The 23,023-nt window shown below is 36.1% G+C and overlaps 1 protein-coding gene across 7 annotated transcripts in view; it reads right to left on the bottom strand.

Moving 5' to 3' along the window:
• ATP8B4 (ATPase phospholipid transporting 8B4 (putative)) overlaps positions 1–23,023 on the bottom strand; it is a 252,542-nt gene that overhangs the window by 76,052 nt on the left and 153,467 nt on the right. For all 7 annotated transcript variants that reach the window (XM_027067227.2, XM_053224036.1, XM_015063454.3 and 4 more), the window contains 5 exons: positions 19,545–19,633; positions 16,756–16,952; positions 10,493–10,701; positions 6,978–7,021; positions 1,645–1,810 (listed from right to left, as the gene is read on the bottom strand). In XM_027067227.2, coding sequence (XP_026923028.2) covers positions 1,645–1,810; positions 6,978–7,021; positions 10,493–10,701; positions 16,756–16,952; positions 19,545–19,633 — 705 coding nt within the window. The remainder of the gene's footprint in view (positions 1–1,644; positions 1,811–6,977; positions 7,022–10,492; positions 10,702–16,755; positions 16,953–19,544; positions 19,634–23,023) is intronic.

Here is a 23,023-nt window from a genome sequence, read left to right as displayed (position 1 = left end):
AAAGGAATACAAATTGTATGATTCCATTTTTATGAAGTACAAAAACAGGCAAAATTCATCTTTGATGATAGGAATCACAGCAGTGGTTGGCTGAGCAAGGGGGTTGGGAATATGGACTGGAAAGGGATATGAGTAATCTTTCTAGAGTAATAGAAAATATTTTTACCCTGTTGGGGTGATATGAGTAATCTCTCTAGAGTGGTAGAAAAGATTTATACCCTGTTGGGGGTGGAGGTTACATGGGTACATATAATTGTCAAAACTCATCAGACAAAACACTTAAGATCCGTGTGTTTTACTGCATTTAATTATATCACATTGTGAAAAAAATGTAAATCATACTAGAAAATAAGAATGAATACTATTAGTAAACTAGAAATTTGAGGAATGTCTGCAAGATAAAAAGTAGATTTGATCAATGAAGAAGAGAAAAATGCAGCACAAAGCATTTGCAAAATGAAATGAATACAGAATAAGAGAAATCCCCAAAAGAGTTTCCAAAGTCAGAGTTAACAAATGAAAAGAGAAGTGCTCTTAGGGGCATCATTAGTAAAGTTAGTTGAGGAAGTGTACTCAGCACTCCAGCCCATTTGAGCTCCTCCATCTCCCAGCTTACTGTGAACAGGCTTCAGTGACCATTGCCTCCAGAATAAAACCTTCCCATGTTACGCTACACAAAGTGCATAATCCGCTTCTGGAAACCTCAAAGATTTGAGTTCTGCAACTGGAGACCAAAACTAAGAAGAGCCCGAATCACTCCAGAAGTCCACAAGGATAAGAGAAAGAAAATGAAAGAAACGAACCCGGATGAGTGATGTTTTCTTCCAGGCCAGACCTTAAGTACAACTCTCTCTCAAGTGAGCATATTGGCAGATTCCTAGCACTAGATCTGAAAAAGTAAGACAGTTAACCCCAGATGCCATATGAATTCCTTGAAGGAGGAACTCCACACCCAGAAGGCCAGCCATACATTCTACCTCTTCCACACAGTATTGGGAGACTGGCCACAGTAATCAGAACCTACATTCACCAACAGGCAACCAAAAGTTATCAAATGTTTGAGAACATTAAAGGTAGACACAGAATTCAAAAAACAACATTCTATAATATGAAACCTCATAAAGGAAACAAAAGAAAATTTCAAATCAAGAGTAATTAAGATCTTTAAAGAGATCTAAAAAAGTATGTAACATTAAAATAAAAGCAGATTGCTATTAAAATAGTTCAGGACATGAAATAAACTCAAAGGCAAAGGTAAAATAAACGTACTTAAAGGCACCATGATATCCTCGGATAAAAAATATAATTAATCACTGCCTTCAGAAATATAAAGATCAGTTTAAGTCATAAATGTAACAATATGAATCCTCACAGCAATTAAAACTGGGGGAATGGGTTAGCCCAGCATACCAAGGACGCAACTAAGGCTTGAACGTAATCCCAACAAAGAAAACAAAAATAAAGAATAGAGAGAGAAAACATGTATACACACATATATATGACATACATATATACAGTCGACAGTCTATATATATCACTTTTAAACTGAAATTACTTGGGTGGTAATTTTTACTCAATCACTGGCAGCAGAAAGAAATCAAACTTGTAAACAAGGTTCACCACTGAAACACACTTTGTACTTACCTGCACTATTTTCCTCCGACATGACGGTGTGGCAAAGAGCAAGTACCCTAAGAAATTCATACACTTTGGAATCCCCCAGTTTAATGGATTCCATCAGACGGTGGTCAGAGAACTCACATGTTCTATCTGCTTGGGGATTAACTGCGAAATCCACAGGTTTATTTTTCTGTAGAAGAACAAAAAAAAAAAACAACTATATACCTCTTTTCAATAATAAGCTTTTAAAATTCAAAACACTTCCTCTATATATTTTTAGTGCTTGTATGATTTTTCAGCCTCAAACATCTGGCACTACAATGGCTTTCTGTTTCCTCATTACTGTTAAATATTATCTTCTCATTTCAGAGCCAAGCACCAAAGCAGTAAACCTTCCAAAAGGATAAGGAAAAAATATCCAATGGGTGTACAGATCCTCAAAATACTTATTGCAATTCCAAAATACAAAGAAGCCCTGAAAATGGTAAGTTTTTTTCAAAACCTACTCAATGGCAAAACCTGACCTGACTTGAACTCATTTTGGCAGCAAAATCTGACCTAGAATGGTATGTGTCTAATTATAGACTTTTTTAGTCCACTTAGTATGAATTAATATTTTCCAACACAAAAATATTAATGCATTTCATTATAGAGTGCTTTCTGAGATCCCTCTGGAAGTACTTGCATAATATAATGATAGGATTAAAATTGGGATCTTGAAGAGATCTTTGCACTCCCATGTTCACTGCAGCATTATTTACCATAGCCAAGAGGTAGAAACAACATAAACATCCATCAAAAAATGAATGAATAAATAATATGTGGTATACACATACAATGGATTATCATCCAGCCATGATCCTGTCTTTATGCACAACATGAGTGAACCTTGAAGGCACAACGTGAAGTGAAATAGGTCAGTCACAGAAGGACAATTCCTGCATGATTCCACTTATATTTCCACTTATTTACCAAAATAGTAAAACCCACAGAAACAGAAAGTAGAATGGCTGTTTCCAGAAGCTAAAGGTATGGGGAAATGGGAAATTGCTGTTGAATGAGTACAGGTTTCAGTCACTCAAGATGAAAAAGTTCTAGAGATCTGCCTTGCAACATCATGAGTATTGTTAATCACAGTTTAGTATACACTTAAAAGTATGTTGAGTAAAAAAAGAAAAACATGATAAAAGAAATAGGGTACAACAGAAGAGTGGACGATGATTCAATGGTAACTAATATCCCTGTTAATTCACTGACTTCTGGAAAACACAGAATGTACTTCTAAAAGTTTATTACTCAAGACACTAGTCCTGTGATAATGTTTTTGCTAAAAATAGCTGATGGGGAAATACTTTTAATATATCCTTTTCTTAGAGACTATAGAATGTTTTATACTACATCCAAGTATATGTATACCAAGTCCTGCATACAGGACACTCAGTTGTGTTTATCCCAGAATCATAGACTTACTTAATCACAGATTGTTTTGTTCATGTGACAAATTTTAAGAACTGCATTAGTGGAAAAAATTATCAACTCACTGGTAAGGAGTAAAATACACACTGACCTTAGACTTCCCTGAAACTCCCAGGGAAGAAACTGTGACTCAAAGAAATTAGAGTCAATCAAGCTGTCATTCAAGTATAAAATTGGCACACATATTTGTTATGAACCCTTCTTGAAACTAAAGGATGAACCTCATCCTTTAGATCCAGTAAAGATCCAGTAAGAGATAACTGGAAAAATTCATTAGTAAAGGCCTAGTTAGGGGTGAGTACCCAATCCCTTTAAAGGACTAAATAAAGAAGAAATAGAGAGATTAAGATGATAAAACAAAATGTGTACATTGTGTACCTTGACTATGCAAGACAAAAAGACAGCTAAAAAATGGTAAGATTCAAATTTCCTCATTTTATTATTTGAAGGTCAGATGATGTCTATCATTTAAAGATTCAGATCAACTTATAAAAATCTATATATTTTAAGATTAATAAGTTTCTATAAAAATAGTAGAAAAATACGAGGGAAAGAGGCAGAAATATAACTTCATCGTTGTTCATATTAGGAAATTCACAGACACTGCCTTAAAAAAAGTATTAAGAGTATTATGAAAAAAAAGAGTATTATGTAAACTCTTGAAGGTATGAAGTAGAAAAACAATGAAATGCTTTCCTAATGTTTCTAAACATTATAAGAAATGCACACATACAGAATAAAGAATCCATATAAAGAGTTATTAAACACAAGGTATATTATTGTTAGACACAAAGTACAGAACCTAAAATGTTATAACTAAGACAGTATATAGCCCAATGTAGATGGGCCAAACTCCATTATTAAAAGATTGGAGTGCAAAACAAAGTCCAATCCTATGCTGTACACAAGAGACACATATGAAGTTATTCAGAAACACAGAAAATAAAAGGTAGGAAAATGCAAATGAAAACAAACCAGGAGTCAAGACATTAATATCAAATAAGGTTGAATTCAGGCCAAGAAGAATTAAATGAGTCAAAGAAAAGCAGTTTGATGTTAAGTTGTGTAACTCATAAAAAAAATAAATAAATAACCAATATAAATATCAATTCACCCCCAAGTAGCATCAATACTTCTAAAACAAAGATTTCAAGGGGAGCCTGGGTGGCTAAGTCAGTTAGGTGTTCGACTTGGGCTCAGGGCATGATCTCACAGTTGGTGGGTTCGAGCCCCACATCAGGCTCTGTGCTGACAGCTCAGAGCCTGGAGCCTACTTCGGATTATCTGTCTCCCTCTCTCTCTGCCCCTCCCCTGCTCACGCTCTGTCTCTAAAAAATAAAATAAACATTAAAAAAAAAAAGAAAAGATTTCAAGCTATGTAAGAGCTATATATAGAAAGAGATTTTCAAAATATCTAATTAACCTCTTTCATGCTAACAGATAAAAGATAAATAATGAAACAAGAGTTAAATAATATAATTTACAAGGTAGAACTGAATGACATATAGGTAAGTTTATATACCTTGAAAGCAGAATATACATATGCTTTCCTTTTAAGAAGCCTGGAACATTGACAATTTACTATATTGAGCCACAAAGACAACCCCAATAAATTCCAAAAAGCAGAATCAATACAAATCTATTCTTTATTAAAAGTATAATGAGGTTAGGGGGAAGGCCTCTATCACTTGGGAATTTTAAAACTCTTGCCTAAAAACGTTTCAGTGTGGATATTCAAATTGATAGGACAAAAATAAAAAGTTTAATAAACTACAGGCCAAATCTATGTGATAAAATTGAAGAAGTATTCAGAGAAAAATTAAGAACCATAGACATTTGTATAAAAAAAGGAAAAAATAAGTTAAGCATCCAAGTATGAAGTTGGAAAAAGAACAAAAGAAACTTTAAGAATGAAGAAAGGTGGTATTAATAAAGATAAAAGCAGAGCCTACTGATTAAAACACAGGAAAATATATACAAATAATAAATAAAACCAAAGGCTGTACTTTTGCGGGGGGGTGGAGAAGGGGCAACTTTCTAATGTAATCAAGATAGGAAAGGAAAAAGACAATCAAAAATAAAAAATGATTTTTTTAAAATAGCCACAGAGAGGGGCATCTGGGTGACTCAGTTGGTTAAGTGTCTGACTACAGTTCAGGTCATGATCTCACAGTTCATGGATTTGAGCCCCAGGACAAGCTCTGTGCTGAGAGCTCAGAGCCTGGAGCCTGCTTGGATTTTATGTCTCCCTCCCTCTCTCCATGCCCCTCCCTGCTCACACTCTATCTCTCTCACTCTCAAAAATAAATAAACATTAAAGAAATTAAAAAATAAAAGAAAATAGCCACAAAGAAAAAATTAAAAGGATCCTAAGAGACTCCTTGCTCAACTATAAGACACAGATCATTTTTATGTTATATAAACTGTCCCACAGAATACAAAACTAAGGAAAAATTTTTAAAAATTATTCTTTTTCTAAAGTAAATTTAACATTGATAGCAACTCAAACATTACGCCCCCAAAAACCTTGAGAACTGATGTGTCTTACAAATCCAAGGCACATACCTAAGTAAAGCATTAGCAAACAGAATCTAGAAGCACACTGAAAAAAACAATTTAACATGACAAGTGACATTTATTTACAAAAACCAGGGATGGATGATAATCCAGTAGAAAAATGGGTAAGGGGTGCCTGGGTAGCTCAGTTGGTTAAGCATTTGACTTCAACTCAGGTCATGATCTCAGAGTTAGTGGGTTCGAGCCCCCAGACAGACTCTGTGCTGATAGCTCAGAGCCTGGAACGTGCTTCAAATTCTGTACCTCCCCCCACCCTACCCACCCCCCGCCTCTCTCTTCCCCCCCCCCAAAATTAAATAAACATTAAAAAATTAAAAAGAAAGAAAGCAAGCATCTGCCTTTGGCTCAGGTCATGATCTCACACAGTTCATGGGTTTGAGCCCTGCATCAGGCTGTATGCTGACAGCTCTGAGCTTGAAGCCTGCTTTGGATTTTGTGTTTCCCTCACTCTGCCCCTCCCCTACTTGTGCTCTCTCTGAAAAATAAGCATTTAAAAAAAAAGAAAAATGGATAAAAATTAAATACAGTAAACTATTAAAAATATAAAAAAGATATCCAACCTCACTCATAAGAGCAATTAAAACTAGAATCATATTGATATATCATTTTACATGTCTTGCCAAATAGCAAAAACTGACAAAACACTGTATTGGTAAGGGTGGGGGAGAGCACTCTTGTACATTGCTTGTAGCAGGATAAATTGGTAAAAATTTTAAAGAAGACAATGGCAATATTTATCAATTATGAATGGACATACTTTGGATTTAACAATTCATTTCTAGAAATGTAACTTGTTAGACAGCATACAATCCATGTAAAGTAACATAAGCACACACTGTTATTTCTGTTGCAATTTATCTACTAGCAGAATATTGGAAATATCCTGAATTTCCATTGGTGTCTCCTTACCATGAGACATGGAACAATATAACAGAATACTATTTAGCCATTGGAAAAAATAAGACAGCACTTTTTTTTTTCCACTGATCTAGTAAGATTTCAAATACACTGCTGAGAAAGAAAATTAAGAACGGCACAGATAGTAAGCTACAACCTATGTAAAAAATGGAGAAAATACTTCCTCGTATATACATAAATATCTCTAACAATTAAAAAACAGAGAACTCTGTGGTTGAGGTACCTCAATAGAAGGAATTCTGAACCATATGAAGATATTTTTTTAATGTTATGTATTAAATACATCAACTTGTCATAGTGGAAATCAGTCCTCCAGGGACTCATTTTTTTTAAAAAAAAGTATGTACAATTTGAAATTAAAAGAATGAAATTTATCACCTCCACACCTTAGTCATGTCTGTCTTCTGACCCATGTCATCATCAGCTTCACCTGCCAAAAAAAAAAACCTTGAGAATTAAAAATAAATGAAATAGAAACTAGATTTGCACATTTGGTTTTAAAAAATACACTTATTTATTAAAGCACCATTACTAGATGGCATTATGAGCTCAAACGTAGACTTTTTAGGAATTTTTTCAAACTGTAACCCTAGACATGGTGATTAACCCAGAGAAATACTCATATTTGCCCAAGATAGAACTAAAATAGAGTATGCATTAAAACAAAATATGAAGCTCATAAATCATATTCTTCTGTATTTTTATCCTTCTGTTGCTACATTTTATCTCTGATGTTTGCAAGAGGCAAATTTTTGTTTTCTACTTCATCCTCACTGTAGGGGAATCCAAAATGATATCCTAGACAGACCAATTCTCATCAACGCTTGAGCTTAGTGAGTACATCTTTGTCTGTCTTGGTTTGGGCCAGATACATTTGTGTAATATCAAGGTCAAATTAGCATGTAAGAGTTAAACAATGTCAGTGCCTTCTGCAGTAAAACATAGCCACCTATGTGCCAAATATTGAAAAATAACTTTAGTATAAAGCCAATATATGCCTATTATAGATATATTGGAAAAACTCAAGATGTTTATAGTAGGAAATAAAAAACACTAATAGTTCTATCCCATAAAGATAACCAGTATTTACAGAACTTTTTTCATGTTGATTATGTGTGTGTATACATATATTTCTCAGATTGTTGAAAAATATCTTGTTCCTGCTGTTTTCAACCCAAGTGTCAGAATTTCTCTGGTCATTAAAAGTTCTTTGTGAACCTAATTTTGAATGGTTGTATACTAGCTACGGAGTATAATTTACTTTAGCTTTCCCCTATGTGGAAGCTTTTGAGATTTTTCTAATTTCTGCTTGGCATTTGAATATGTAATGGTATTTGCCAAGACTGTATTTCTTGTAATGATAACAAGAGTTCCTTGCATCAATCCTTCGCCAGGCATTTGTATTATCACAAACTTGCACCATTTATGGGTGAGGGAACTGAAGAACAGAAATCCACCTGACATTACTAAACTGGGGTGAAAAAGTCACTATAGTGTGATTTTGAACCCAAGTCTCTCTCTTTTCACTACACAATGCTATGACCAAAAAAAGCCCTTGATGAACTGTTATTTGCTGTTTATCTGGAGCACAGGGTCTAAATTCAGACCATGTTGTGACTGCTGTGTGGGCGGAGCCCCTGAGCTAGAGAATGAACCTCACCAAGCTCCTGGAATTTAAATCTCAAATGCACTGTGGTTATGTTCCAGTCAGTATACCATAGGCAGTAACTCATGAAAGATAAAGACAAAACAAAGCTGTGCCTTTGTGTAAAATTGTCCTCCAAAAGGAAGCATGCTTATAAAGATGGTAATGGAAGTGAAGAAAAGTTAAAGAAGTTGAAGAAAATAAAAGTTCTGAGCTAGAAAATAGAAGATTTAGATAAACCTGAATGGAATACCAAGTTTTCCCAAGGCCTGGATCTAGAATATAAATAACACAAGCTCATAGGAAAACAAGAGGACGTGATTCTTAAACATTTTGTGAGTGCTTTAGTAAGAATATATCTTAGTGGCATCATAAATGCATTATAAATTATAATGGGATATAAATTAAGGGTCTAAAGGGGTTAATTAATATTTCGGTTACTTTCCTGCATTTTATAAGGGAAACTACAAGCTATCATGGGATTTGTAAATTTCAAGACTTGCAAGATCTTGGGATATATATACTTTGTGAAAATCAAGGGCCTTCCCTAAAAATAGCCCTGAGGCAAACATCTATACAAATAAATCTTGGTCCACATATCTGATTTTCTTAGGATCATTTCCTGGAAGTGATATCATCATTATTATGTTATTATCAATATATATCATAGCAAAAGAATCCCAAAGGTCCTCCAAATTAAAAATATCTCCAATACTCTAAAATTTTCCCGTTTAAACTACTCTATGGGTTAAGTCATTATTCTTAGAAAGCCTCTGAAAATAATGTCAAAAGAAAATTTTTAGGGGAAGTTTCTATTTTACTTACCATTTAAAAAAATTTTTTAACGTTTATTTATTTTTGAGAGAGAGACAGAGACAGAGCATGAAGAGGAGAGGGAGACACAGAATCCGAAGCAGGCTCCAGGCTCTGAGCTGTCAGCACAGAGCCTGACGTGGGGTTTGAACTCACAAACTGCGAGATCATGACCCGAGCCAAAGTAGTTCACTTAACTGACTGAGCCACCTGGGCACCCCTACTTACCATTTATTGTAACAGTTATATGAGAAATGTATAATGTAACTGAGGGCTTATGGAAGTCCAGGTTGAAAATCATCTGGTTCTCTCTCAGAAAAGGGGGAGGTGGAGCAGAGGAGAGGGGATTAGAGGGATAGGGGTAGCGAAGGGAGGTCAATAGGTAGGACAGCATAAAAATCAACTTCTTGTATTTCTTAATTTTGTTCAAGTTCAAATCTTACTTTAAAGTTTTTGGCAATGTGTGAAGTTGCTCATCAGGAGATAAAGGGAAGTTTTCCCTCTCTTTCTTGGATTTTTCTTCTTGAGATTTCTGGACTGAAAAACTGGACACTCAGAGTCCAGTGAAATGAGATTAGGAATCCAGAGGCACCCAACAAAAGGCTTCTGCTGCACCTCATGCTTTCAGCAGAGGAAACTGTCTGCTAACTGGCTCAAACCACATACAAATAGAATGCCTGAAAATCCTGGTACAGAGCAGGTATCCTGACAGATGTATACAAAATAGGAACTGGATGTTGATGAAATAGTTTATCTGCCCACTCAAAAGTAGCCCTGTGCAGTGTGAATTCTTAGGAATGAATTGTAAGTTCTCCCAAACACAGGCCCTAACATCAATTCCAGAGCTGTGAGGAAGCAAATATGAAATACTCCTTTTACAGAGATAAATCAAGTTACCAAGAACTTGCCCTCTCGGGGATATTGGCCTATTAAGCAGCACAAAGCACAATCACACAGTGGGAGCACAAAAAGGAACCTCAGACGGTATCACATCTAACCCCCATCTATACCCAAGAAAGGTAACAAATCCAAAGTTTCATCTAAATTATTCAACATTCATTGAACAAATATTTAGTGACTGTTTATTATATGCCAAGCACTATGTTAGATGCTGATGGTGCCCATATTAATGATAAAGTCAGTGATAAATGGTTTGATTTTTAAAATAGGGCTGCTTATGTTTTTAAGGGAAATTTAAAAAAATTATGTTTTAAGGGGTGCCTGGGTGGATCAGTTGGTTAAGCATCTATCGGCTCATGTCATGATCTCACAGTTTGTGAGTTCAAGCCCTGTGCTGGGCTCTCTGCTGTCAGCACAGAGCCCACTTCAGATCCTCTGTCTCCCTCTCTCTCTGCCTCTCCCCTGCTCTCTCTCTCTCTCAAAAATAAACAAACATTAAAAAAAAAAAAAACCAATATCAGTACGAAGAACTGCTTCCCTTACCATAGATTTTCCCATTAATAGAACATTTTTTAAAAGTCATGATGTTTTCAGTGAGGGTGCCTGTTTTGTCAGAAAAAATGTATTCAATCTGGCCCAGTTCCTCATTGAGAGTGGTCGTCCGAGCTTCAGCAGGTGTTGCTTTTTCAGGGTAATACATCTTCCGATCCCAGTTTATAAAATAACTGTGTCCCAGACGAATGACTTCCATACTTTCATCCATTAAAATGGGGAAAAAAGAAAAAGAAAGAAAAGCTCCATCAGTTTCAGAACATACAAAACGTTGCCAAAGTAAGAAGTCTGTCAAGGAGCGCCTGGGTGGCTCAGTCAGTTAAGCTGCTGACTCTGGATTTCGGCTCAGGTCATGATTTCACAGCTCAGGGTTGAAGCCTCGCATGTGGCTATACACTGACAGCACAGAGCCTACATGGGATTCTCTCTCTCCCTCTCTCTCTGCCCCTCCCCAGCTCACTCTCTCTGGCTCTCTCTCAAATTAAGTAAACAAACTTAAAAATTTTTAAAAATAAAAAAATAAGTCTGTCAAAGTCTTCAGAATTTAGAAAAAAAATGTGGATGCTCTGTCTCCAGGTCCTAGTGACCTTCAGAAGAATCTCAGCAGAGTCTGTTCATAAAATTTCCTAAGTCATTTTCTTGCAGCACCACGAAAATATAGACTTTGCATAAAGTCTTGGGGGAATATTCCATGGTTCACCAATTATATTAAACAGGCCTAGTGGAGATTTCTTGTATAGCCTGTTAAGTTAGCATTTCTTTTATATCTTCGTACAAACTATTATTAAAGATGTTTGTCCAGCCATCTGGGTGGCTCAGTTGGTTAAGTATCTGACTTCGGCTCAGGTCATGATCTCACGGTTCATGGGTTTAGGCCCCACATCGGGCTCTGTACTGACAGCTCAGAGCCTGGAGCCTACTTCAGATTCTGTGTCTCCCTCGTTCTCTGCTCCTCCCCCACTCATTCCCTTCCTCTTTCTCTTCCCCTCTCTCTCTCAAAAATAAACATCAAATTTTTTTTTAAAAAGATATTTGTCAGATATCTGATCTAAAGAAATGTATTGTTGAGGACTTTCTAATATATCGTTTGGTGTGGCTTCAAGTTGCCAAAAAAGGTGGCAGTATCTCTGTAAAGCACTAAGCAAACCATAATAGATACTGAGTAAATCTCAATATTATCATTGTTATTATATTAGTTTGCCCATTTACCAGGAAAAGAGCATTGTCTCATGATCTAGCGGCAATTTATGACTTTCCAACTTTACAAATGTTATTTCTATGGCCAAAGGTATGTCTTTTAAAGTCTCTGTCATATGTAAGGTTAAATCAATTTCCAAAAAGGTTAGCAATGTAAGTTTCTACAATAAGATTACTGAAAATTAGCATTTACTATGCATGATATATATACATCATACAAATGTTACCAACTTATCATTTGTATTTTGTTTCCACTATTTTTGACACAAAGAAGTTGTCTTTTTAACTCATCAAATTTATCAGTAGTTCACAGTTTCTGTTTTGGGAGTTTTGTTGGATATGCTCTCCCTATGCCAAGATTATATATACAGACATCTATATTTTTCTAGTAGTTCTTTGCTGAATTTTCCACATCTAATTCTTTATTACAATTCGAATTTTTATAAAGATGATGTACATATGATGTGCTAATTTCAATTTTTTACAGACATAAAGCTTTTTTATCACCCTTTATTAAAAAAAACAAGTCCTTTTCCCTTATTGCATTGGGATGCTTCCATGTCACATATAAATTATTTTTCTCACTAGAATCTACTTTAGGGATTTCAATTTTATTCCTTAATATGTCACTTAATACATCTCTTATTTTCATAATTGCAGCTTTATAAACATTGGCGATACCTGAAAGGGCGTAAGAGAATACTCCTCTTTTTAAAAAGTTCTTGGCTGGAACCACTCATTTATTCTTGCTGATATGTTCAACACATTTTAGCATCCACACCCCCACCTTCTCACAAAACTTCTTTAAGATTTGTATTAAGTCTATGTTAAACTTCTAATTACTTGGAAATAACTCATTTTAATATACAAGTGCAACTTCAAAGAGAAGGGTAAGTCTTTCCAGCAATTGAATTTTGAAAAGTACCTCTATTGATAAGGAGTTTTAGTTTTCATTTGCTTTGTTTTTCACATAGGTCCATATTACAGCTGGATAGATTTGCTACTGGACATTACATCTATCTGTTCATTGAAGACATAATTGTTTAAATTATTGTTAGCCTAATGAAAAGGTTTTTTTTTAATATTAAAAGCTTTATCTAATGTTAACAAACTTTGCTTATGCCACAAAATCAGATATTGAGCTGAATTATCTTACTAAGATCTTCGCAGAATTATTCTTTTGGATTTTCTAGGTTTATAATCACATTGTCTATGCTCGTCCCTTCTAATAGGGTTATTTCAGTTTCAGGTTCATGTCTTCCTTTGTTCCTTGATATTTCAGCTGCATGGCTTAGAACATTAGCAAGGACATCCAGACCAGTATCACAGAGTAATGACAATAGCAGTGACCCATGGCTTATTTCTGAACTTAATGGGAATTAAGCCTTGGTGTTCTCATCTGTCAAGTGAGAAAATTAACAGTGACTGATTACACTAACTCCTAACATTTGTCTCCTTGAAGACAAAAGATGATAGAAAAATCCTTTCTAGGCATTAAATTCTATGCTTCTAACATTTCCCTCTCTGAAAGTGGTATGGTGCTAGTTCATTTCCTAACTATTTAAATGGCAACACTTTTTTTCACTTAAACTAAAAATTACTCTATGATTCTGTAGAACCATACAAAAGAAAAATAAATAAGGTATTTTCTGTATTCGTTTATGTAACTTACTGTTATAGCTGACCCATACATATCCACCACCACACACACATACTTCCCTGTAAATTCTCTGCTAGCTTTTCTACTTTACCTTTGTTTTCTTTATTCCATTCACTCAAAAAGCATTAGCACTTACAGTGGACCAGGAACAGTGCTTTATCTGTCATAAGCAGATGAATGAATGAATCCTGACCTTCTATTCCCTAATTTCACTAGTAAGGGCATTAAGACCTAGAAGTCAAGTGACTAACCCAAGGTCACACAAATAACTAACCACAGAGCCAAGACTAGACTTCAGACATTGGTAAAGCCAATGTAGACCTGACTCTAAAAATGGCATTATGCAAGTAACTGTACAAACAATTTGAAGCTTTGATCTTTCTAAAAGTAAGATAGCTTCCTGAAAATTCAAAGCAATATGAATGAAACAACATGTGATCCTTCTGTATTATAATACAAACCAATGGAAGTATTGTAAATTAATTTGAATTCTTGGATCTTAAAATAGTCTGTAGAGAGGAAGGGTGTCTTTTTTGTTTGGGAAAGAGGATTCAGGACAGTCATAGTGGAACATTCAGCTCTTTGTCTTATAATAGCAGAAAAAAGGAGACAAATGTTCAGAATTAGCATAATCAAGTGCTTAGTGTTTTCTGCCTGAATGCTCAAAGAGCAGGGCTTAAGATTCCACCCATTCTGTGGCAAAATAGGCAACATAGAAATGAATTCCTACTGCTTTGGGAATAACTTCCAAAATTTAATTCCTTGGGAGTATGTGGCTGCATTTCTTAGAATGATGTATTTAAAAAACTGTAGCTGGGTATGTTTTCACACTACAGATAAACAAACTGACAGCACAGAAATAGCCTACCAACATCAACATCCTTTGCTCACGTGGAATTGTTAACCTATCAAAGTAAATTTAGCACTTTCATCCTCAAGTGACCTATGGCACTAATTTATTCTTCATACCCATTCAAAAGCCTAAGGAAAGCTTTTATAGAAGGCCTTCTCTCCAAACAGAAATATGCTGTTTTTGTAGATCTCAGTCTTTAGGATTGAGCATCCTGACATTCTTTCGAATGCTTTCTCCCTCCACATTGAGATCAGAATCACTGCTCTTGTATGATGAGAGGAAAGCTCACATTTACCTTAATAATTATTATGCCTTACCAACAGGTACAGAACTCTAGGCTCTTTTTACTTTCTCTTGGGGTCTTTGCTGAGTAATAAACCAGACACAGCTTAGGGAGAGAAGAAAACCAGTGTACCAAGTGTCACAAGACTTGGGTTTGGATCTTGGTTCTGTCCTTAACCAGCCCCATGATCCCAAGCAAATCATCTCATTTATGAAAGAAGTTGGGCAATAACTACTTCATAAGGTTGTTGGGAGACATAAATAAAATAAAGTATATGGAGACACTTTACATAAAATACAAAATGCTATCTAGGGTAAAGTAGTATTATTCGGAGCAGAAAGGAAGTAACAAACCAATTATTTTAGTCCCACCATTTTCCTGAGCAGTTCATTGGCAAACTAAGGCACAGAGAAGCCAAGCGCTTTCTTCAAGGTCACACATGCCAAGATGATAACCTGGGTTTGGACTATTCCAACTGGGTTTCCTTTCCACCACTGCAGGGGACACATTAGAAAGAAAAGCAATGCTAACCTGGGAATTTAGCCTTGACCTCTAAAACACCAATATTTCAAATTATTAAATGAAAAATGCCAACACACTTCAAAGAAAGAGCATACACAGAATATACTTCCTTCATGAGGACATATGAAACTGCACATGTGCAGATGGTAAGCCACTATGAGCATTTATTGTTCATTTAGGACATAAAAGGAAAGCTATAAAAGCTGACCATAGCTCTTCTGGCAAAAAGCAGGATTTACTACAGACTTTATAATTGGATACAAGCATAAGAGGTCCTCAGAATCAAAGATGAGCCAGTAGGATACAGTTTAAATAGAGCCTGCTCTGACCACAGCTCCAGAAGGCCCAGAGCAATTTGTGGTGTTGTGGCCACATGCCACTACTGCAAGTCAATTTCCCACAAGTTGACATTTCAGTTTCCTGACTGCTATCCAAAACAAGGGTGGATTTTGTGCATTGAACTTCCCTTGCTTCATCATAGTTAGGATTTTGGAAAGAGAGAAAAAGAAGCTTGTAAAAATTAGTGGGGATTTAGAGCTGGTAATTTCTTGTATTGTTAAAATACTGGTGATGAGGAATGTCAAACAACCAAGTCTCATCTTGGCTCCAGTGTCTTTAGGATTATCTGTCTCAGTCTTGGTAGGATTAGGATTGGGGCGCCTGGGTGGCTCAGTCAGTTAAGTGTCTAACTCTTGATTTCGGCTCAGGTCATGATCTCATGATTCTTGAGTTTGAGCCCCGCATCGGGCTCTGCACTGAAAGCACAAAGTATGCTTGGGATTCTCTCTCTCTGCACATGCCCCTCTCTAACTCTCAAAATAAATGAATAAACATTTTTTAAAAATCTCAGTTATACATTCTAGGGCCAACTCCTAAGCCTTATCAAATACACACACATACACACACACACAAAAAACGTACATATATACATACATATAGAGGTGTGTGTGTGTGTGTGTGTGTGTGTGTGTGTGTATGGGGAGAGAGAGATCATTTTAGTTCTGATTTGTGGGTCCAAATCTAGAAATGATAGATCCTGTTGCAGTGAGAGCTAGGAGTCAGACTTCTTATTTAACAATGGACAAGTACCACCCAGTATATTTCAACTTCTTTATACTATAGTTACTAATAATAGGAAAAACTAACATTCATTAAGCTTTTACAATGTGTCAGACAATTCTTTTAAGAGCTTTACAGTTTGTTTACTCTTTATACAATCCTATTAAGTAGAATATTGTCTTCTTTACTTTTAAAATGAGGAAACCAAGGCACTGGAAGGTGAAATAACTTGCCCAAGGTTATGGAGCTAGTGAGTGGTGGAACAGAATCTGAATCCAGGTATCTGGAGCCAGACTAGTAGCAGGGAAGCATCATCTCAACAGATCTCATCAAATAGTCTTCCATTTCTTACCCAATATCAACTCAATTCTAACTGATCAGGTTGCATGAGATTATATTGTAGTCCATTTATTCCAAAGAAAAACATTCCTAAGAAACCAGATCAAATCAAGAAGAAAATGAAATGCATTTATTATAATTTGAAAATACAAAAGTGAAGCAGATTAAACGCTTAGTTGCCTCATTTGTAACAGCTGTAGCAGATCATAAGCAGTTAGAGCAAGACATCTACCTCACTGTGGTAATTTTAAAACAAACAAAAATGATTAGGCACAACATGATGATGCAGAACAAAGTCTTTTGACAAAGTGGCTTTTCTAAAGTATAAACTCTCGTCTTACCTCACATATAATGAAATGGGCACAACTGTATTGAGAATAATAATATATGACCAGAATGTTAAGAATCCTGAGAACACAGAGTTCTTCTCTCCTTCATTCCAAAAGAGGAAAGTTCTGAATTGGTCCCCAACTTGATTCTCCCAGATTGAATTTCCTATTGCGAGAATAATTCCCATGCATACCAGAAACCCAAAAATCTGAAATGAGAATGGAAGTCTGGTTAAGGTTAATTTGAACACAAAACTAGTCACATCAACACAATCCAGTTACACTCCTAACTCCAAGAAATTGTCATTTGAAAAGCAAGTCATGCGAAGCTCTTCATACTTATCAATAATCGTACAAGTTTAATATTTTTATGTTTTACTTGACTAAATATTTTACATGCATTTTCTCACTTAATTCTTCCAGTGATTTTCTGAGATAGGGACAATCTTTAGTCACACTTTGCTGGTCAAAACCAGAACAAAGTAAAACAGAAGCACTGAAATATTATATAACTTGTCCATGGTCAAAAGCCAGTAACTTCACAACCTTGATTTGTGACAAGGGCATATATTTAGATGGCTTAGGAAGGCAGTATGTCCTGATTTGCCCTGGTCAGTCCCAGTTTGTATCTGTTATCCAGGCAGAATATTAATTGTGTTCCCTCCTTTCACTTGCAAAAGTGTCCTGTTTGAATAAGTTATACAGTCGCCTAAGGCATAAAAGCAAAAGGAAGAAAACGTCAGTGCTAAAGAACAACCTGAAGCCAGTCAAGTCTCTTGGCTACAGATCTAGCTGCACAATCCTTACTTAAGGCTAACAAGGAAAAGAAAGATTAATTAAAATACTGCATGCCATATATGTTTTCCTTTGGAGATTAAAAAAAAGTGAGAATCAACCTGAAAACTGTTAGCCAACTCTTACATTGTGATTAGTATCAGTATTAGGTAGAGCAGACATTTTGGAAGTATAGCAACTTTCAGAAAGAGAGCAAGGTCAGTTCCTTATGAGCCCAAATGCCAGCCTTGGAAAGGAAAGACACCAAATCAATGAATAAATGAATACATAAGATCTGAGCTGAATATGGGGCTTTGAGAACTTTGCTCTACCAAGTTCATTCTGTGTTAGGAGCAGAGATCAGCCACTGATGGGAGGGGAGTGTGAAGCTAGGGAACAGGAATGTATTTAACCTGCTATTTCCTTCTTCCTCTAAAAAAGGAATATTCAGGCATTCTAGGACTGCTTTCTTCTTTATTCATGAACAAGATAGACATATAAGACATTTATGTAGAAAGAGTATGTGGAAAACCCGATTTAAAGTGCATTAGAAAGCCATGTATTAGAGAAAAGTAGAGTTGTGAATTCCTGAAACCCTACCTGATACCTGTATCATGGTATCCTCTTTTCTTTCAATAATACTACCAATTAATTGAAGTAAATTACTTTAAGGGCATTAAAATTGGTACTATTTGGCATTAAATGCTCTAACTTAGGATGGAATCAGCTTCTAATAATCTAATGGGGCATTCAACGTTCTAATATGAAAAGTTGGAACAGTCTCTCCTTCACAATCAGTAATTTTACTCTGTAAATACATATTTGTGTATGTGTGGTAGATACATATACAATCCCCACGCAAGCCCTAGAAGTGGGCTCAAGGCCATTTAAATAGAGAATTCTAGGAGGGGGCACAAGCTAAACATGTTCCCTTGGCCCCTGAGACTCTGCCCCAAGGGGATGAGTTTAATAGGAAGAAAGCCCAAGTCTGAGGATGATACCAAAAGTAAAGCACAAAGCAAGGTCAATATTTTGTGCCCAAAAAGAATTCACTTCCTTCTTTCCTTATTCAGAGTCCCACTATCAAATATCAGTTATGCAAATATTTATTGAACTCAAATTCTTTATAATTGTTTGTGAGTCTATGGAGGGGGGCGTAGTTCAAAGCCACTGTCTTCATATTTAAAGTCAACGTCCTTCAACTTAATTCCAATACAACGATGCAAAACAATATTACACAAAAAGTCAGAGAACAATCAGGTGCCTAGCATCAGGTAGCACACAAGATCTACTGACAAAAGGGTAAAACGCAAAGAATACTAGACTGTTTTTGGTAAATGGATGGAAAAGAAAATCATTTCAAAAGCACAGAAGAGAAAAAAATTCAGAGGAAAGAGTTAATCCTGGGCTAAGGAGGTTTAGAAGCTTTCATGGAGGAGGAGAACTATGACGTGGGCCTTAGAAGATTCATAAGCAGAACCAGCTACACAAATTGGGGAGTTCAGTGCAAAATGAAAAGGCAGGACCCCTTGTTCAAAGGTTATTGATAACCTTTGGATTGTTGGTAATTTCCATGTGGCAACAGCAGATCAATCATCCAAGTATGAGGCCCTTCTGAGTGGGGAACCTGTAGAACTACAAAGATCGCACACCCATGAAGCCAGCTCCATCCATAAGCTATGTGGAGAGGACATGAGCAAAGTTAAGACAACAAAAAGACCCAAGTAACTTAAAAATTATGTTTTATTTTTTAAAAACAAATGCAGGTACTTGGAATATGGAGAACTTGCAAGACCATGAAGACCTCCATAAGCACTGATCTACTTCTCATGAGAAACTCTACTGATGGTTGAGATATCATAATCTAGAAAGTATAAGGCAATGTAACTGGGCCCCAAATGCAAAATATCCAAATAAAATTCCACAAAAAAAATATAAGTATTTCTGAAAGAATTCCCAACCAAATGTAAGAAATATATTAAGATACCAATGATAGTGATTTGCCTAATTTTGTTTTAGTACCTTACCCATAGTACTAGAGTATTCATCAGTCTATCAATGCTTGTCCTCTTAAACTTTGTCTTACCACTGTTCTGCATTAATTTAGTGTCGGGACCTGCAAAAACAAAATTAAATAAAAACTTTAAAATGATTTGATGATTTATTATTATTATTATTTATCGTGTCAAATGTTCCTGAAAGGAGAACAGTATTTTTTTCAAAATAATTTAACTTTTATTAAGAACAGGGACCAAAAAACATTGAGAACTCTGATCTTGATGACTGATGGGAGAACACTACTGGCTACCATCAACTTTTCTGCCTGATCTTTGGGTTAATGAGTGAGTCTCCTAAGAGGTATGAACGGGGAAGTGATGGTTATGTGGATGGAGAGAGTAAGTTTTGCTGCCCACCTTGCAATCAAGCTATGCATCTCCTTGTCTTATATCAGGATCTAGGTCTGAATCATCTGTAGGTCTCTTACACACCTAGCCCATAATTTTAGTCAATATAAGGTTAAATTTTTATTTGCAAATTTAATTAATATGAATAAATACAAAATTTTAGTTTGGAAAGAAAAAAGAACAGGGGCCAATTAAGTTTTGTATAATTCTCAACTGGTTGCTTAACAACAACCGTGGAGACTGCAAGATAACTGGTCTCCCTCAAATAGGATAAATCCAGACAGAACTTGTAGCTAAAAAGTTTTAGAAATGCTATTTTTCAAAAAGCTGTGTATGGATGTGCATGTAGTTGAAGCAATGAAAGATAACAAAGTCAATCCAAGTAAGGAATAATTTGGAATGTTAAAAAGAATGTAGTAATAAACACAATTCAGAACACTGAGATCAAAAATGGGAAGTTAAAATAAGAAATTAAATTATAGGGGCACCTGGTGACTCAGTCCGTTGAGCATCTGACTCTTGATTTCAGCTCAGGTCATGATCTCACAGTTCCTGAGTTCAAGCCCCACTTCAGGCTCCATGCTAAGAGCATGCTAAGAGCATGGAGCCTGCTTGTGATTCTCTGTCTCCCTCTCTCTCTCTGCCCCTCCCTCGCTTTTCCCCCACTCTCTCTCAAAATAAACAAATAGACTTAAAAAAAAGAGAGTGAAATCAAGTTCAGGATCTGTTTCCCAAAAAGATTTGTGGTGCCTTTTGGAGAAACGAGAATAACTCCAAATAATACATCATCAAGTTAAACTATTATTATATATTGCACACTGTGCATATGATACACACTTTTTGTAAGGGCAAGAACAGTCTTAAATCTTATGTTAGATTTATTTCAGGTAAATACACTATCTCATGATATATTTACTAAGTGCCTTCTCAAGTAATTCTAAGAATCTTACTAACTGCTTTAGAAGTAGATAACTAGATGATTAACAAAGGAACATATTAGAATATATTGCTAAGGGCATTCCTTGCATAAAAAGAAGATGCTAAATGGAAGTAAAGAAGCTTTAATTATATTGATTTCTTTAGTGTTCCTCTTCACGTGTTCTTCTCATTATTATCATCAATCCATGTAGCCATTTAATATAGCAGAAAAGTGGAACTGAAAGAACGAACAGAGGCACACATAAAATTTTATGCCATCCTAGAAGTCAGGGAAGAATGGGCACATCCTTAGAAGACTTCCTTTTACTTAAAAGACAAATGGCAGCAAAGATTGGGGTCCCATAAAATTCAGTTTTGAATTTGAAATCGTACCCCAGTGTCCTATTCCCAACTACTGTTGTGTAAAGGAGACCACCCACATTTTCTCAGAATAGTTTATTGAAATCATATGGACACTGAGGGTGGGAAGTATTTCTTGTACAGTAAAGATCACAACGAGCAAATAAAATTTGTGATTAGTAAAAGCTGAAATGCTGACAGAGCCAGTTTTGTGCTAAAAATTTACATTTCTTGGGCACACACACACACACACACAGAATAGCAGAGACTATACCTAATGGGTTTTTAAGCACTTATTGAAATATATCTACAGATGCTGATTTACACATCTCTCCTTCCCTCATAGTCACAGATCTTGAAAGAATTTTCTGTACTCAACAGCCCCTGTTTCCTCATCTCCTACTAATTACTCAACCTAGTTTCAGATCTAGTGTTTTCAATATCCTCCGTGCCTTTTCTGTACCTCTCAGCAGCCCTTGACATTGTTGACTATTCCAACCTTTTGAAACACACTCTTCTCTTAACCTCTGTGTCACAGTGCTGTCCTGTTTTTCCTCCTACCTCTTTGTTCACTCCTTTGTCTTCCATGATGCTCACTCTTTTCTATACAGCCACCAAACCTTGGGATTCTTTAAGACTCAGACAGAGCCCATCTTCTTAATCTACTTTCCCTGAGACATCTCATCTAAGACCACAGCTCCAATGATCATTTGTAGACCAAATGTAAATTTCCAGCTCACACTGCTCCTCTGAGCTGTAAACCCATATATTTGTCTATATGGCATCTTCGCTAGATTCTTCTAAGGCCCCTCGGGCAGCCCTGGGCCAGCCCAGCTTGTGATATCCCTCAGAGTTCCTTATATCAGTGAATGGCACTGCTATCCATCCAGTTGTGAAAGCTGAGGGAAGCCTAGGAGTCTAGTCTATGCCCATGACTTCCACTCTAGCCCAGAGTACCATCATCTCTCAAATGGACTATAGTAAAAGCCTAGTAACTGTGTCACCCTGCATCCACTCTTCCCCCAATTCTAATATTTTTTTCCTCCCCAACCCCAATCATACACTCTTATAAGGACTTGCTATTTACCAACTTTACAAATACTGTAGGCAATAATTAGCTTTTCAAATTTAACACACACACACACACACACACACACACACACACACACACCATCTCTTTGAAAAACTTGCAATGGCTTCCCAATCCTCTTAGGATAAAGACCAAAATTCTAGATACAGATCACAATGTCCTGTCTGGTCCAGCTCCTATCCATATCTCCAGTCACATGTCTATCTTTAACCTCCATGTTCTCCATACTCCACACTGGCCTTCTTAAATTTTGTTTTTTCTTTTTTGTTTGTTTGTTTGTTTGTTAGTTTTACCTCACCATCCTTAGTCCTACCACAGGGCCTTTGTCCACAATGTGACTTTTAGCTAGCTTGCTCTTTCTTCTTCATATTCCTCCATTATATACTGTTATGACTCCATGTTCTTTTCTTTCAGAGCACTTATCTCAGTTTGAGATTATATATTCATTACAATTATCTGAGATTAAGGTCTCTTTCTTCTACCAGAGTCAAAACCACAAGTGAATGGACTGCATTTGTTTTTGTTCACATTCTTTTTTTAAATGTTTATTTACTTATTTTGAGAGAGCACATGCGTGCACACACACATACAAGCAGGGGAGGGGCAGAGAGGGAGAGAGAAACCCAAGCAGGCTCTGGGCACTGTCAGCGCAGAGCCTGATGAGGGGCTCAACCTCATGAACTGTGAGATTATGTCCTGAGCCAAAATCAAGAGTCAGACACTTAACTGCTGA

Source organism: Acinonyx jubatus, chromosome B3 (genome assembly GCF_027475565.1).
Source record: "Acinonyx jubatus isolate Ajub_Pintada_27869175 chromosome B3, VMU_Ajub_asm_v1.0, whole genome shotgun sequence".
NCBI lineage: Eukaryota > Metazoa > Chordata > Mammalia > Carnivora > Felidae > Acinonyx > Acinonyx jubatus.
Note: the sequence above shows the minus strand (reverse complement) of the source record. Positions and strands in the feature narration are given on the sequence as shown.